Source organism: Gaeumannomyces tritici (genome assembly GCF_000145635.1).
Source record: "Gaeumannomyces tritici R3-111a-1 unplaced genomic scaffold supercont2.1, whole genome shotgun sequence".
Classification (NCBI taxonomy): domain Eukaryota; kingdom Fungi; phylum Ascomycota; class Sordariomycetes; order Magnaporthales; family Magnaporthaceae; genus Gaeumannomyces; species Gaeumannomyces tritici.
Genome location: NW_008804545.1, coordinates 4291254 through 4307221, shown reverse-complemented (window position 1 = coordinate 4307221; position 15968 = coordinate 4291254). Strand labels below are relative to the sequence as shown.

Below are 15968 nucleotides of genomic sequence, written 5' to 3'. Positions count from 1 at the left end.
TCGGTACATCGCTGGGCACATTGGGGCATTCAGAATCATCGCGGACATGCAGACGTACGAATTCCCGTGTAGGATCTCGCTCTTGAGCCGGGATGCACAAGAACTTTGCAACATCGTGGACTGTTCCACAGGCGCTGGGCCAAGCCATGCATGTGAGTGAGCCCTAGGATTTTAGTGCTGCGGGGAGGTGGAACAAGGGGCAGCCAATTACGTGGGGACAACGTCCAGGCAACGCAGCAGCAGACGAAGCCTTTGTTCCTGTGGGACGGAATGTTCGGCCTGGTTCGTTTGATTACATGCAGGCCTCCCAGATTTGGGACACGGCGACCGCGAATGGCGCACCTAACGGTTCCAATGTTGAGGCGACAAAGCCAACTGTGCTGAATATATAAAAGAAACGAGCGACCGCTCGGTCATGGCTGGCGTGCAATCGCCATGCTCACCGTAGTCACCGTTGTGCCGTTCTAGCACATGGCCTGGTCAACCTAAGGCAGAGTTGGCTTGTTGGCCGTGCCCATATTCTTTGTCAACGTTTCATTGCTTCATTACTCCGACCACTCGGAACCAGGGACTGGATGTTGTCTTGGCGGCTGACGGAGAGGAAGCATAGTACAACTGCGATCACAGCGATCACATCACACAATCTATGTGTGATGCTAGTGCTGGTGCTGTTGAGGGATAGGGGATCGGCTTGTCAAATTGCAGCAGCCAGGGGACACCCTCGGAATCATTTCGCTCAATTGTTTCCCCATCTTTCGGTAACTAGGCCGGCTTAATTGGCTGGCATTTGATTCGTCCGATGATGCCCAAATTCGGAAGCACTGCCCACCCGCCTCGCGCCAGACAGCTCTGGCCACCGCAGACGAGCTTTGGAGGAATTGATTACGTCCCTCGACTGTTGAAGCATGGAGACCTGGCATTGGGACAGTCAGAAGAGGCATGACCATAAATGTAGACTTATTTTAACCTAGGATCGAGTTGATAAAAGGCACCGGCTGTTGCTTGGGCTTATGCCGATGTGAATATTGCTTGAGAAATGATTATTCCGATGGTGTGTTCTCGACCGGGTTTGACCGCGTTGTAAAAGTCTGGTCGCATCCCTGGATCGTTTTTGGTTTTCAACTTTCTTTTTCTCACTTTCTTTCTTTTTTCCCCCCGGGACGGGACGAACGCTATCCTTCCAGCAGCCAGCAGTGTTTCAAAGGCACCCAACTTGCCGACGACCAAAGTATGAATGAGCGTACCGGACACCCAACCCAAGACCAACCCAGCCTACCTACATCTGCATCGCCCATGATCGCCGGTATCACCACCGCCCATCGATTTAGACAACCAAAGAGGACCACCTGCCCACATCCTTCTCTGCAGTAGAAAAGTACGGAACAGCTTGGCCGGCAAGCCTGGCCTCGGCCGCATCCGCCGCATGCAGCGCGGGTGGAGTCACCCGGCAGACCCAGGGGTTCTGCAGAAGAGTGGAGAGCTCCAGTCCCTTGAATTCGGGAAGAGACAAGAGGGAGAAAAAAAAAAGGGAGCTGTCGCATTGCATCCCAGTTGCAGGCTGCAACCAATCTGGTTTCCACCTCGATTCGTCTCCTCTCCAGCAGCAAGCTGTGTGGCCAGAGCTTTAGATGAGCTCTGGCAGCCCAGCTCGGTTGGTCGTTGAGAATTTGCACAAGCACCTGCATGCAGTTGAGTCAACCGTGCTCGGCACCGCCAGTCATCCGCGCAGCGCGGCGCCCTCCGCCAGCTGGATTGGATTGATCGCACACATTGCGACCCAGCCCGGGTCGAGCTCCAAGCCCATAGCAACCCTGGTCCACCGCCACTGCGGCAGACTGGCACCACCAGCCCCCAACCTCGCCCAACCTAAGCTCACTAGCCCAAACCACCGCACCATCCTGCCTGGCAACACACAGACAAGCCGACAGGATCAGCGCAGTTGCTGCAAGAGGGTGCCAGCCGCGCGCACCCCCGGGGCCTCGGTTCCGCTCTTTCTTGGACGCACTGCCGGCAGCCAAACACGCTGCAGGAGGAAGACTCGTTGTAGGCTGCTGATGTAGCACGCGTGCCCGTTTGGAGTAAATGAACCCCCATCCCACTGTACAACGCTACTGCCGTCGACAGCCAAGACGCGAGGTGCCAGGCCGACGAAGGGGGCAGAGATCTGGGCAGCACGATGCAGATGCAGATGCCGCCGTCGACCTGCACCAGCTCGAGCCCCAGAGAGCCGGCGCCAGGCGCGCCTGCAGCAGCAACGACGGGAGGAGCAACCGCCCCAGCACCAGAACCAGCCACCTCGTACAGTATCGGTGAGGACACCAGCAACAGTAGCACGGCCACTCCGGAACACCGGGCCTCCACGGCCACGGCCAGGGAGTCTTGTGGTGCGCACGCCCACCACAAGAAGGACGGCAGTCTTACAGGAGGTCCCAAAGATTTGGTAGATTTGTGAGTACCGTAAGCTTTCTTATTCTTGTTTTTTTACCCCCCCTATTATTATTGCTGTTGTTATTCCTCATTTTATTCTTATCTTTAGTTCTGTTTCTATACATATACCCATACCTGTTCCTTGAAGGAACTGTCATTTTTGTGGTGGGCGTGGTGCGTCCGCAACCAAAGCAGCAGCGAGCGGTAACTGCCCAGAGCCCTGGCCTATCAGGGAGCGTTGGCTTGGATCTCACTGACGTCTGGTCTCCAGCGACTCGGCCGTGCTCCGCTTTCCTAGCCACCAGCAGCTGGCGAATGAGCCTGCCCAGGTAGCAGCACCTAATGTTTATCTGCAGAAGCCTGCACCCGACCTCGCCGGCATCAACAACAAAAACAACAACAGCCACCTCGACGCCATCCACCCCAGCCCGAACCAGTCCGACCACGCCGCCGCCGCCGCCGCCGCTGCCGCTACCACTGCCACCCTTGCGTCGTCATCCTCGTCACCGTCCACGTCTCCCATCCCTCGTCGCGTCTCTGCCAGGAAGCCCTCGCCTGGCCTAGCCGCGCGATTGAAGGCCCTTGGCTTCGGCGGCTCCCGCAAGCAATCCCCTCCACCGTCGGGCCGCTCCGACGCCAACGTCGGCCGCCTGCCCGAGGACCAGCTTAGGCAGCTCGACCAAGGCCACCAGGCCGGTTCCGAAGCCACTATCGTCGAGCGCCGCGGCCGTCCGTGGAAGGGCGCACTCGTGCGCATTCCCTCAACCAGCAGTCTGAAGGGGTGGTCGTCCAGGTCCAAGCCCGACAAGGAGCGCGCCTCTGCCGAGGCGTCGGAAGACGCCGGCCCGAGCCCTGATCTCGAGCCGCCCCATATACTCCCCGAGATCCAGGCCCCTTCTCCGCTGGACATGGACACCAACAAGTTCCGCCTGCCTGACCACACCAATGGCAATGGCACCAAGGCCCAGCCGGAGACGCGTGAGCAGCACGTCGCAAGAGGGGGGCCATCACCCCCTCCATCTCCAGAGCCTAATAGCCCACCACCTCCACCACCCCCAAAGGACACGCCTCCCCTGCCGCCCGCGGCCCCGGCCAATGCGTCATCTATGGAGTTCAGCCCGGACTCGTACTTCAACCCCTTGGGGCTGCAGCGGACGGGCTCCATATACACCTTGTCGCGAGCGTCTTTCGCCAACCAGCTGGCTCAGCTCACCTCGCTCCAGCTGCCAGATGCCGAATCCTTGTCCGGCAAGGTTGCTGCAATACCCACAGCCCAGGCCGCCGCCAGGGCCCTCATAGGTGCCGCGGAGCAGATTAGGAATTGGATCTCCAAGGCAGCAGAGGTCATCGGCGGCCTCGACAGTGAGGATGATGTCGAGTGGTCGGCAGCCGGCGGCCGCGAGGGGCTGGAGGAGGTGGAGAGCGCCATACATCGTTTCGAAGGTCTCATAAAAGTCTACCTCTCGGCCATCGAGGATTTGAACAGCCGCTTAGATATAGAATCCGTCGCCCCCGATGACCTCCAGAAGACGGTCATGCAGATGGACGCCATTACCAAGGAGTGGGCTGGCATACACGACACGCTGAGGACCGTCAAGCGCCAGGTCGAGATTGCCATGGAGTGGGAGGAGTTGTGGAATATGGTGCTGGGCGAAATACAGAACGAGATGGAGGACCTGAGCCGGCTCGTCTTCGAGATGGAGGAGCGACGCCACAAGTCCATCATGGCCGCCACTAGCGGCACCGAGAACGTCGATATTAGCGACCTCGAGACCATCGTCGAGGAGACGCCGCCGCCCGCCACCAGGTTGCAGGCGAAGCAAAACCGCTTCAGCCTGCCCGTGTTTCCCGCAAGCCCAAGCTCTCCAGTGCCTCCAAGTATGTCTCAGGAGGACTCGAGGCTGCTGGCGCTTTTTGCTAGGATGCAGCCCCTGCGCGCCTCGCTGGACTTCCTTCCTATGCGGCTCTCAGCCTTCCAGGCCCGAGCCGACAAGATATTCCCCACGGCTTGCGACGAGCTCGAAATGCGGCGGATGGGTCTGGACGGCAGTTACCGCAAGCTCGAAAAGGACGCGGAGAACCTGCGACGGGAGCTGGGCGAAGACCGCTGGGTGCTCGTATTCCGTGGCGCCGGTCGGCAGGCACAGAAGATGTACGAGTCGGTCGAGCGGAGCATGGCCAAGCTCAAGGAAGCCGTCGACGCCGGCATGCACCTGACGAACGCGCCCATGATGGGCAAGAAGATCGAGAGCTACGAGGCAAAGAAGACACACTACGGCCCGGCTGTGGAGCGTGTACTCTCCATCATAGACCGCGGCATTAAGGATCGGCTGACCGTCAACGGAGAGATTCTACGCCTGCACACGGAGCTGCAGGCCAAGTGGGAAGAGCTGAAGGACCGCCTCCGCGAAATGGATTCCACGCTAGAGGAGGTTGCTGTCTCCCACAAAGGACAGCAGCTTCGCGACTCCATCTCGAGCATGCTATCCAACGACCGCTCCACCCTCGGAAGCGGCCACGACACCCCTCAGAGCTCACCTCCGTCGTCCGTCATAATGTCTAGCCTGGGTCTCGACATGGGCACACCCACAAACCAGAGCATCAACAAGCGGCGATCCTCTAGCATGGGTAGCCACCTTCCCCAGCCGTCGAACCGACGGAGCTCGACGACGACGGGCGCCCTGGGGTCATCCCTCACCCGAAAGCCCGTCTCGAGGCTGGCGACTACGGGCAGCCTGACGGTGCCAGGCCGCGACAGCTCAGGCTCCGTCACACCGCAGGCGAAGCGCACTCCCAGCCGCCCGCCGTCGACCATTCCGGGACGCCCGCGCTGGAGCATGTCCACCACTGGTATCGACACTGGCCACAACTTCAAACCTCTACAGCCTGACGCGACCCCGTCACCCCAGACGAGCGCTTCGAAACTGCCGTTTCGAAGTCCCCTGAGCCGCGCCGCCTCGTCCTCACCCATGCCTGATGACACTCCTCCCCGATCTGTAAATCGCATGTCTTTCCGCGAGAGGCTGGCGTCGCCGGGCCCCTACTCGCAACTGACGCTATCCAAGACACGCCTCTCCAACCAGACACCGCTGCCTGCTGTTGGTAACAGGCGCGTGTCTATGCCGCCAGAAAGGCCCGACGACCTGAGCGCCGGATCACAGCGCTCGGTTAGCTCCCTGGCCTCGACTCGCAGGGCTAGCCTATTCCCTAACCCTCGCTCTCCAAGCGAGCGGGTGGGAAGCGCTATGGGCGGACGAAGCAGCCCGCAGGCCTTGGCGGGAGCCCGTGCTGCCATGCGCAACGGTCACAGCAACGTCTCTGACCAGAAGCAGGCTGGGGACGGCAAGCCAAGATGGAGATTCTAAGCTGCTGTTCCTGGCTCGAATCGCTCCATCGGTTCGATTATACCTGCCTGGAAACATCCTCCTTTACCTCCAAGAGATGCATGACGAGATCACGGGCTTTCGAATTCTCCTTCACAGCTCCCGGAGCTGATACTGCTCTCGACTCGCACCAGCAATCACTTCATCGCGCGCGGCATCGCCTTTACCGTTCCTTCTTCCAGCCATCACCAAGGCTGTCCCTTTTCTTCTTAATTTTTCATTTTCACTTGTTCATGTTAGCGGGGACGCCTTGGCCTTATCCTTGTACACAGAGTGTTATGAACATGCGAAATCCAACAGCGGCTCCGTTTCGTGGCATCGACACGGCAGCCAACACTTTCTTGAACCTTGTTTGTTCGGTTGATTCGTCTGTCAACCAGGCCAGAGTGTACGTAATACGACGGAGGGATGGATATGAGGCGTAGGTGGCATCGTGCGTTCTTGGCGCACCTTCTTCAAGCTGTGTCAGATGGACACTGTGCCGGGCCTGGGCGACCTACCTCCTACTTGTCGACCTAGACCCCTCCCTACGCGAAATGCAGGGACGCGATGGGGCATGTTTTTGTTTGCTTTACAGAGATCAGAGCGCAACCGATACCCAAAACTTTTGTAAGATACCGATCAACAAGCGAATCTAGACCTCAATGACCCGGGTGGGTCAACGAGAGCCAATACACCCACGTATTGTTTTCATCATGCGTCGCAGACTGGTCTGTTCCGTCTCGCGTTCCCGTGTGTTGCTTACGATTGTTAGCTCTGCAGTAAACTGAGGAGACAGGCACCGAGACACACGGTATGACGCTTGGGGAGCTCTGATTGGCAGCATTGCGTGTGTGTGAGAGAACGTATGTGCAAGTATCGACGGGTGCTGCGAAGCAAGCAAGTCAAAAATGCCATTAGCGGTCGTTATAGCAACAAGTCCACGTGCAAATGCAGCCCAACGCCGTGTCGATGCAACCGATAGAAGATCTCTGCCTGTTTACCTAGGTTGCTAGTTAAACACATTAATCCCGAGCGTGTCTGTGGGAAAGCTTCCTTGTCTTTCCCCCTTTCCTCTTGGTGTATTTGTCTCGTTCGTTCCGCCGACTAGTTCATCCTCGCCCCTCCCAAAAAAAAAAAAAAAAAAAGGCACCTCCAGATCGTAACATTGAAATCCCAACGCCAGTCGAGTGGCCCGGCCCCATCTGTCCCCAAGAACCATGCCGCTCAAAGCGGCATCAGACCAAAGCCGCCACCACTGCCCGAAGCCTTGGCCCGAGCAGAGCTTCCGGCGGCGCCGCTCTTGCTGGCGGCCGCGGCCTTCTTGCCGAACGTCTTGCGCTTAGCGACACCGCCGCCCGAGGAGCGGCGCGCGTACGACTTCTTGCCGCCCTTCCAGCCGCCCGAGCTCCTCCCGCCGGTCCCGGAGCCCGCGCCGTTGCGCGAGCGCGACTTGGGCCGTGCACCCGCTGCCTCGCCGGCCTGGTCGAACCGCTCGTTCCACTCGCGAGCCTCGCGCTCCGCTGCCGTCTCGGCCCCGCCTTGGCCGCCGCCGCCGCTGCCGAAGTATCTAGACTGTTCAAAGCTGTCCTCCTGGTCGTCGTCCTCCTCCGCCTCGTCCGAGAAGAAGTTTTCTTGCGCTGGTTTCTTTCCCTTTGCGGTGGATCGACGAGCCTGCGCCGCCGCCGCTGGTTGTTTTCGTTGGTGGCAGCCAGGGCCGCCATGGCCATGCCTGTCTTCGTCGCCATCGCTCACGAGATCCACAACATCGTCATCGGCCCCGGCGCCATTAGTGCCCATGGCGTTGCGATAGAAGTTGTAGTACTTGAGCAATATGGGTAGGAGGTGGCCGCCGTACTTCTTGACGTTCTCCTGACTGATGCCGCTGATCTCGTACATCTTGCTCAGTGTTGTTGTCCACGTCGTGGCCATTATACGCAGCTGCTGCTCTGTGAAGAGCGCTTTGCGTAGGCTGTTGGTGTTGCGGATCCTCTCCTCGGCAAGCTTCGCATCTTGCACAAACTGCTCCACAAAGTCTCCATGGATCTCGTCTATCTCGGCTTCGCCGCCCCTGCTGCCTTGGACAGGTCCGCGCATCTCGTCAAGGGTTCGCTGGCGCCCCTTGGTGGGCGCGCGCATCGGCTCAAAGTATTCGTCGTCATCGTCGGCCTCTGATGATATTACGAAGCCGTCCTTTGCGTATCCATTTGCGTGGATCGATCCAGCTGGGGCCGCATCCGACTCTTCGTCATCCTCGACTTGCAGCTGTGCCCTGCCGCCGTTTTTCTTCCTGCTGTTTAGAACCGGGGAAGACACATTTGTGGACGGCGGGAGCCTAGACTGCTCGCCCGTGGCGCTCTTCTTGGTTCGCTTCTTGGGCAGTCCATCGGCATCCTGGTCTCCAGCGCCGCGGCCAACCTTAGTGACCAATTCGAGCTTCCGGGCTCCGCTGAGGAACTCGTGCGCTCTGGGACCAATCTATAGCGAGGGGAGGTTAGCGTGGTACCATGCATAGAGATCATCGTGGCACGTCATTTTTGTCCTCGCCACAGCCGATCCTGCCTAGGAGAGCGCGACTTACGTGGCAGTACGTGGCAACCATTCCCCCCTTTATGGGTTTGTTAACCTCCTCCAATGCTTCTTCAGCGGTTAGTCGGTACAAGATGTTGAGCACAACATGCTCCTTCAGGGGTTTGGCGGCGCCATATTGTTCTGGACGCTCGTGGTCTTTGGGGTTGTTCCTTCCAAGCAGAACATCGGCGCACTGTTTGGGCGTTGTCTGCCTTCGCGCCTGGATCACCTGCAGGGCTGCAACAGCCGTCTCAGTATGGTCAACAAGCTCAAAGTGGCCACCGTTGCGACAGTTGTCACATGTTTTGTTGCAGCTCGCGGGGTCGAACTTCTCGCCAAAGTACCGGAGGATACTCTGCCGGCGGCACTCTCTTTTGTCCTCGCAGAAGTCAATAACGCGGTTGAGCATCTGGCTCTGGCGGTCCCTTTGCTCCTGGTTGCCTTCGCCGTCGTTGATCATCTTGCGGAGGCTGGTGATGTCCCCGTAGCCGAAATAGAGGTAACAATGCGACTGGCCGCCGTCTCGGCCGGCTCGACCTGTCTCTTGGTAGTAACCCTCGAGACTCTTGGGGAGAGTGTGGTGGACGACGAAGCGGACATCTGGTTTATCGATGCCCATCCCGAAGGCAATGGTGGCTACGACCACTTTGATCTGTCCACTCTGCCACTTCCTCTGCACATCCGTCTTCTCCTCCGTCTCCATCTTGGCATGGTAGTGGTGGGCCGAGATTCCAGACTGGTCCCGGAGCTTCTTGGCAATCGTCTCTGCCGACTTGCGCGAGAGCGTGTACACGATGCCCGTCTCGCCCTCATGGTCCGACTGGATCAGATCGGCGATGGTCTGCACGATGTTCTTTCCCTTGGTGCGGATGTCATAGAAGAGGTTCGGGCGGTTGAAGCTTTGAGAAAAGATTTCGCATTGGGGAATGCTGAGGTTGAGCTTGATGTCGACAATGACGTGAGGGGTTGCCGTCGCCGTTAGTGCCATGACGGGCACCTTGGGATATCTTCGCCGGACCTCGCCGAGCGTCTTGTAGTCGGGCCGGAAGTCGTGCCCCCACTGGCTGACGCAGTGTGCCTCATCGATGACGATTCTGGCCAGCTTGTCGTTGCTATACACCTTGTCCAGAGCATTCAGGAAAGCCTGGCTCTTGCCAATCATCTCGGGCGTCACGTAGAGGAGTCTGACCATGTTCTCCGGATTCTTGCTGCTCCGGAGCGCATCCAAGATCATGTCGCGTTGTGCCTTGTCCACATCGCCACTGAACTGTCGCGCGAGGATGTGCAGGACCTTCAGGTGGTCGATCTGGTCTTGCATCAGACTTAGTAGTGGGGATACGACAATCGTCACTCCGCGCGTATTGCCCGTGTCAATGACAGCAGGCAGCTGGTAGCAAAGCGACTTGCCGCCGCCTGTAGGCATCAGCACGAATGCGTCTTTCCCACTAAGCGTAGCGTTGATGGCCTCGAGTTGGTTGTGCCGAAAGCCAGACATGCGAAAGTGATCCTTGAGGGCTCTCCTCACGTCGTTGGACCATGCATGTTTCATCAGATCGCGGGATATAGACGGCTTGGGCGCGGAATCCGACTTTTTGTCCCTTCTTGGTGGCTCCGTCCTTGACCTGGGCACGATTCTGGTGTTGCCCGACGTTTCTAGTAGCGCCGACCGCGAGGCCTGGGTCGATAGCGAAGGCCTGCTTGAAGATTCGCGTTCAAGCGATTCCGCAAACTGAACCATGCTGTCTTCGTCGTCGCTGAAGTAGTTGACTTCTTCGCCGGCCCAACGACTCGCAGATCTCGAGCCAGCCGCAGCGCGTACGGGAGGCTTGGGGGGCTGGGGTTGCGGTCGCCGAGGTAAAGGAGGATTGTCACACAACTCCATCATGTCACCATGGTCGTCATCGTCGTCGAGTAGCCCGTCAGAGAACGCGGCTCCGGTGGCCGCCGACTGTATTGCGGGCGTCCGACTGACAGGCACTCTGTTTTGAGGCATTGCCTCTCGCGGAAAGGGTGGTGGCTGCGGGGCTAGGATGCTGTCTCCGTACTTGTCCATGCGGCTGAGAACCGGTGGCCCCTTCGTTGGGACCTGGGTTTGACGGATAACCTGGGGCGCATTGTCCGCAATGGTCGACGTCGACATGCTTGCTTGCCTTGTCATCTGCGAAACGACCGAATGAGGGGGCGACTGGGTGCCAAAGACGACGTGGTGCGGCGCGCTACTAGGCTCAGCCGCCTCGCCAGCGTCCTCGAACAGTTCGAGATTGTTCATGCCAGCTGCCACAAGCAGATGCCGCAGGTTTTGCTCCTTTTCCTGGATCTGGTGGCTCATCTCGTCGGCGGCATCCTCATCCTCGGACGCCACCAATCCATTCTCGAACTTTTCGACCAGCTTCTGGACCAGGGTGTCCTTGCGTTCTTTCAAGGCCTTGTGCGCATCATACTCGGCGCCGAGAGCATCGAGAGTCTTCTGCTGTTCTGAGAGCCGCTTCCGGTTCTCCTTGACCTGCTCTTTTCGGTCCCTTGGCCAGTTGTCGCTGAGGGCCCGCATGTAGTCGGCAGACAGCTTTTTCATCTCAGTCTGGATTTCCTGACGCTTTCTCCTTATGACACCAGGATTCCTGAGAAACAGGTCCATGATCAGGGTGCTGCCGTCCGAGTCCGAGCTGTGTGCAACAGGCTTTTCCGGCTCGGCATTATCCACATGGGGCGCGGGCGAGATCTCTCTCTGTCGCTTCCTCGACGGAGTTTCACTCCGTGGAGACCGGCCCTCAGCGACATGGCCAGTGGAGTCATTGGCGCGCTGCGTGCTTTCCTCGCCCTCGCGGTCAGACTGAGACCCGGACACGCAAGAGAAAAAGGAAATATGTTCTGTCTGGGGCGTGAGAAATTCGTCCTCGGAGTCCTGAATGACAGCACTGTCCCTTGGTTTCCTGCTCTTCTTCCGACTTGGCCCTGGGGTGCTGCGCGGCTCCCCCACGCTGGTATCTTCCACCGCCCCCCTGGTGCTTGGGCGCCTAGGTGAGGCTTCGTTGCCCAAAGGTGCCGCTATTGGAGCCGTTGCCGGTACCGCAGAGCCCTCGGCGAGCGCAGCAACGCTATCCGCACGCCGCACGCGTGTCTTTGTTCTGCTGACCGTCTCAGTCACCGTGTGCTCCTCGATTACTGAGGTTGCATACGACGAGGCCGCTGCTACGCGGGCCTTAATTGGCGTGTTCTGGGAGCTTGGAAGCCCTTTTGACAAGCCCCGTTTTGGCCGCGTCGAGCCAAGCTCGGTGAGGGTGTGTACATCGGGGAACTCATCGTCGTCGTCGTCGACGACGGGCTGCTTTTTCTTGGGTGTAGGTGTGACCTTACTCATCTCCACACTCTTCCGCTTCTTGCCAGACTTCCTGGGCAAGGGCTCGGGGCGAGACGCACAATCCTCGGTCCACAGCCGAACGTCCCGGTGGGGTGAGGACTTGATGGGGGCATCATCGGACGTGAGGTCGATCGAGTCAACACCAGAATAGATGTCGGACGTGAAGACGGGACTTCGAACAGCGGCGGTAGATGCCGGGGCCGGCGTGGCTGGCGGTTCTTTCTTTGCGGAGCGCGCATTTTTGCGATCGACCAGCTGAGAAAAAGCCCTCTGGAGTGGGGGGATGCTGCTGGTCGAGTCCGGGGTTGGCAGCGGCTGCTCCTTCACCATCAACGATGGCTTCTTGGATTTTGCGGCGGATGTCAGTCTCGCCATCCCTCCTTCGGCGGCGACCGTGTCTAGTCTCCGGGGAGGCTGCACGGCATCGGCGACGGAGGGCGGGCCACTTGGCACGGCTGTGGACCGAGCGGTGGGCGTGGGGTCGGTGGGCGATAGGGCCGGGACCGCAGAAGCCTGCGGCTGGGACCTCGTGGTCGAGACTTGGCTAGGCTCGGACTGGCTGCCAAAGCTATCGGGGGCACTAGGCAGCGAGGGCCCCGCGGGCAAGGTGATGGAGATGTCGCGGAGTAACCAAGAAAGCTGGTCGCGGAGGTTGTTTCGCGTCATGAAGCCGTGCCGGAACCAATGTCCCCTGACGGATACGCCGGCATCGAGGCTGTCAAAGACAGTCGGGGGAGGGTCCTGGGGATGATGGCATCGATGAACCCGTCCGTCTGCTGTGGTGGCACGCAATCGAGGGTTTCGTCGTCGGTCGGTATGTCGGCCAATTCGCTGGTGGTGGGTCTTGAATGCCTCCTGCTGAGGATGGCGAAAGTGGCACGCGTTGGAGCCCACGAAGAGCGTGTCGAGGGCGCGTGGTCAGGTGCCCCACCCTTAACGCCTTCATGCCTGCACGCACCTGTTGACCCACCCGGGCGTCTTGCAGCGAACTGGCGACTAAGATTGGTGATTGCCTATCTGGGACATGGGATGGCCTCATTTGAAGCCTTCCTCTGAAAGCCACACTCACGATTGTGCACCGTGTCAGAAACCTTGGTGTCGTGTTAGGTCAATTCTAAATTCCCGAACCCTCACCAGACAATATTACCTGCCTTTGCCTGAGCACCACTTCGCTCTCCACGTACCTAGACTTTCGACTTCAATCTCTATCTGGCAAACAAGAAGGGGGATACGGCCAACTCCATTTTTGGCCTGATCGGAAACACTTTCATAGCATTCATTGCCAAAAAAAAAACCGCCATCGTCGTGACCACTTCCAATCACATCACACGCAGCTTTCATTCAACTTACGTGCTTATCCGTGCTCCAGAGCTCCCAAAACGACTGAAAACTACCTTCAGGGCTGTATGATTTGTGTTCCTTTCTCGTGCTTATAATTTTCCATATTTTCTCCATTTCGTTGCCCGTCTTTAGGCCTTCGTTGGATTCCCAAGTCGGCCACTATCGCTGTTGTGGACATATCCAGTTCTTTGGAGCCAGCTGGATGCGACATTGAATGATCAAATCCGATTGATGAATTCAGGTCCTGGGAGGTCCTTGAACGGGCTGGGACGGAGAGAAATCTTGGGCTGCGTAAATGGCCTGTGAGGCACAATCCCCAGCCCCACCAGGAGTATTTCTAATTGGACCGCCGGGCTGCCCACTGAATCAGACCCGTCGCGAGCCCCCGCCATTTGCGCAAACATGCACTCATTCCATTCAAGCTTAGAGCTCAGAACAGCACCAGCGCGGATATCGTCAGACCAACAACCCCTTCGCTCAAAGAGACACTGCCTCGTCAACCAGCAAGCCATCCTCTCTCCCCATTCCGCGGCCACCCAGCATGGAGAACGGAGCAATGACCCAAGGCGAGGGCAAGGACCCGACAAGCTTCCTCAGCGACATCATCGGCAACATGGTCACCGTCAAGCTGAACTCGGGCGTCATCTACAAGGGTGAGTTTGGGAGCCCCGTCCGGCTCTGGCCTATGCCGAGCAACGGCAATTTGCTCCTGCCCCCGGCACTGCTGACGATGCCGGGTCCCTTCGCAGGCGAGCTGCAATCAGTGGACGGCTACATGAACATTGCCTTGGAGAAGGCCGAGGAGTGGGTCGCCGGTCAAAAGAAGCGGTCCTACGGCGACGCCTTCGTTCGTGGCAACAACGGTGGGCATCATCTCTTCGGCCTGGAGCGCCTCTGGCTTTACGCACAACTCTCTGATCCATCTGCTGACCTTCTCCCTCAGTTATGTATATTGCGGCCTCATCATAGCTTGTCATGCGCTGCGCTTCTAGCAGCAAGGGCGAGAATTTTAGTCTTACCCATCTGCGTAAACCCCAATTCATTGCTTTTCTTATCCTTTATCGCCTGCCACTCTACCTCTTGGATTTTGAGGGATAGTAGAGGGGGAAAATGCACAATGAAGAATCTGTTCCTTTTGGCGATGGCGCCGATGCGCTCATGATGAAGGTTATAGGTCATAAGTATCTTGGGTCTTCCATGCTAGTCCTTTATGGGGAAATCCATTCCGACAATCCATGGAAAAACGAACAGGGAGTTTTCCGAAGGTTCCTGCCTCTATAGGGGCGACTGCCCGCGGGAGTGGCGCTTGGCGCTCGCCCTGCAGAAAGGGGGCGCGGCGTGACAAGTAGAGTCAAGTATTCTTCGCCATAAGCCCCTTATTGGTAACCCATCTCGCTTCTTGCCTCTGCTTTCCCAATCGAGCTAATACCCGCCGCCGATCTTGTCCGTCCAGGCGAGGTACGTGATGTCGTGAAGGGCGATCTCGCCCTTGTCGTTCCTCTCGACGTCGGGGCCTTCGAGGGCCTGGTCGAATATGCGCCTGGCCTCGTCCTTCTGGGCGTCCTTGAGGACAGCCACCTGGCTGAGTGTGTTGATACGCTTCCACATGGCGTCCTTCTCGAGCCAAACAGTAAAAGGTATCCGCTGCTCGCCAATCGGCAAGCTAAAGCGCGGCAGGTGGTCCGCCATGCCGTCCCTTAGCGCCCGAATGGGGTTGTTTGAGAGCTGACGCGTAAAGACTTCCTGCCACTTGGAGTGCCGAAACCGGAGGTGGCCGTCCTCCGGAAGGGCGTGGACAAAGTCGCTCAGCTTCTGTTCCCACTGCGTGCTGGCCGGCCACGACATGGGCTTGTTGTCTGTTGTTCAAGGGTCAGTGACATGTATTGATGGCGGCCCTGTCACTTAGGAAGGGGCAAGAGCTTCTGTAATGGACTTTGGATGGCTAGGAATTATCAGTCAGGTGATCTCACAGTCCTCGATGTTCCAAACGAGCCCCAGGACAGCCATTGGCTTCAGGACTCTTGCCATTTCGTCCAGGGCCTCGTCAGTCGCGAACCTTGACAGAAACCAGGGTCAGCAAGGAGTATGCAGAGCAAGACAGGTAAGCACGGGTGCCTATACGGGCACGTTTGCAGATATGCAAAGGGGGCTACTACCAGTGGAAAGCCTGTGCGACGATACAGGCGTCCCCCCACGCCCCCTCAACCGGAAGCAGGGTAGCTTGTCCGTCCAGCACCTTGACACCGTCAAGATTCTTGTCCTCGAGCTGCTTGCGCATGCTGTCCAGCGGCTCGATGGCCACGATCTCGAAGTTCTCCGGCCGCCGGGCGAGGACCTCTGTGAACTTCCCCGTGCCCGAGCCGACCTCGATGATCCTTGCTCCTGGTTTTCCCGCGACCTTCAGTTTCTCCAGAAGGGCCTGTACGGCTTCGGGCAGGTATGATGGCCGGTGGGCATCGTACGCCTTGCCGTCCTTGAAGCCTTCGGACGCCGCTTTGGGCATCTCGAAAGATGTGCTGGACGCCATGGTATCGAGGGGGAAGGCAACACAGCCTCGTGGCCACCTAGATATGAAATTGGATCGACGGGTGAATGTGAGAGGTGATAAATAATAATAGCAATAACATGAGGCTGGTAGATACCTACCCAGATACCTAACTCAATATTCTCCCCCTAAAACAATTTGCCCCCAAATCTGGATTGGGCGCCGACCCTAAGCTGCCGCTGATGTAACCTGAGCTACAGGCAGTGCAGGGTGCTCAGAGGTGAGCCACAGGGTGGTCACGGGTGATTACCTACCTAGTTATTAAGAGCGGTATCCTGTACCAACAGAGTGATGTATCTAAAAACCAAGAGCTTTGGAATTTAAATGCGCACACGGAATGAAAAGTCGTGAGGGGTTTTGGCCT

General features: G+C 58.2%; 4 protein-coding genes across 5 annotated transcripts; 2 read left to right on the top strand and 2 right to left on the bottom strand.

Moving 5' to 3' along the window:
* The first annotated feature begins 1382 nt into the window (after window positions 1-1382).
* GGTG_01343 lies at window positions 1383-6493 on the top strand. 2 transcript variants are annotated; one of them, XM_009219105.1, is made up of 2 exons: window positions 1383-2448; window positions 2699-6493. In XM_009219105.1, exons 1-2 carry the CDS (start codon window positions 2177-2179, stop codon window positions 5790-5792), a joined length of 3366 nt encoding a protein of 1121 aa, XP_009217369.1. In that variant the 5' UTR covers window positions 1383-2176; the 3' UTR covers window positions 5793-6493. The 2 variants fall into 2 exon arrangements, with proteins under 2 accessions (XP_009217369.1, XP_009217370.1); XM_009219106.1 differs by having other exon boundaries at window positions 1383-2631.
* A 443-nt stretch (window positions 6494-6936) lies between these two features.
* On the bottom strand, window positions 6937-12603 carry GGTG_01342 (RecQ helicase MUSN). The gene is made up of 2 exons (XM_009219104.1): window positions 8371-12603; window positions 6937-8267 (listed from the first exon to the last, which is right to left on the bottom strand). The coding sequence occupies exons 1-2, from the start codon at window positions 12382-12384 to the stop codon at window positions 7017-7019; spliced, it is 5265 nt and encodes a 1754-aa protein (XP_009217368.1). The 5' UTR covers window positions 12385-12603; the 3' UTR covers window positions 6937-7016.
* Window positions 12604-13600: 997 nt separating this feature from the next.
* Window positions 13601-14028, top strand: GGTG_01341 (U6 snRNA-associated Sm-like protein LSm6; the record flags this gene model as incomplete). Its single annotated transcript, XM_009219103.1, has 3 exons — window positions 13601-13712; window positions 13809-13922; window positions 14003-14028. The coding sequence occupies 3 exons, from the start codon at window positions 13601-13603 to the stop codon at window positions 14026-14028; spliced, it is 252 nt and encodes an 83-aa protein (XP_009217367.1).
* On the bottom strand, window positions 13986-15957 carry GGTG_01340 (methyltransferase). The gene is made up of 5 exons (XM_009219102.1): window positions 15859-15957; window positions 15706-15783; window positions 15216-15623; window positions 15030-15115; window positions 13986-14915 (listed from the first exon to the last, which is right to left on the bottom strand). Exons 3-5 carry the CDS (start codon window positions 15584-15586, stop codon window positions 14482-14484), a joined length of 891 nt encoding a protein of 296 aa, XP_009217366.1. The 5' UTR covers window positions 15587-15623; window positions 15706-15783; window positions 15859-15957; the 3' UTR covers window positions 13986-14481.
* Window positions 15958-15968: the final 11 nt, after the last annotated feature.

Excerpts from the sequence above, each read along its gene's own strand:
- GGTG_01343 (XM_009219105.1), top strand. The coding sequence starts at position 2,177 with ATGCAGATGCAGATGCCGCCGTCGACCTGCACCAGCTCGAGCCCCAGA. Across the intron at positions 2,449-2,698 it reads CCCAAAGATTTGGTAGATTT|CGACTCGGCCGTGCTCCGCT; the intron begins GTGAGTACCGTA and ends TCTGGTCTCCAG.
- GGTG_01342 (XM_009219104.1), bottom strand. The coding sequence starts at position 12,384 with ATGACGCGAAACAACCTCCGCGACCAGCTTTCTTGGTTACTCCGCGAC. Across the intron at positions 8,268-8,370 it reads TGGTTGCCACGTACTGCCAC|ATTGGTCCCAGAGCGCACGA; the intron begins GTAAGTCGCGCT and ends CCCTCGCTATAG.
- GGTG_01340 (XM_009219102.1), bottom strand. The coding sequence starts at position 15,586 with ATGGCGTCCAGCACATCTTTCGAGATGCCCAAAGCGGCGTCCGAAGGC. Across the intron at positions 15,116-15,215 it reads GTCGCACAGGCTTTCCACTG|GTTCGCGACTGACGAGGCCC; the intron begins GTAGTAGCCCCC and ends GTTTCTGTCAAG. Across the intron at positions 14,916-15,029 it reads CGTTTGGAACATCGAGGACT|ACAACAAGCCCATGTCGTGG; the intron begins GTGAGATCACCT and ends CTTGAACAACAG.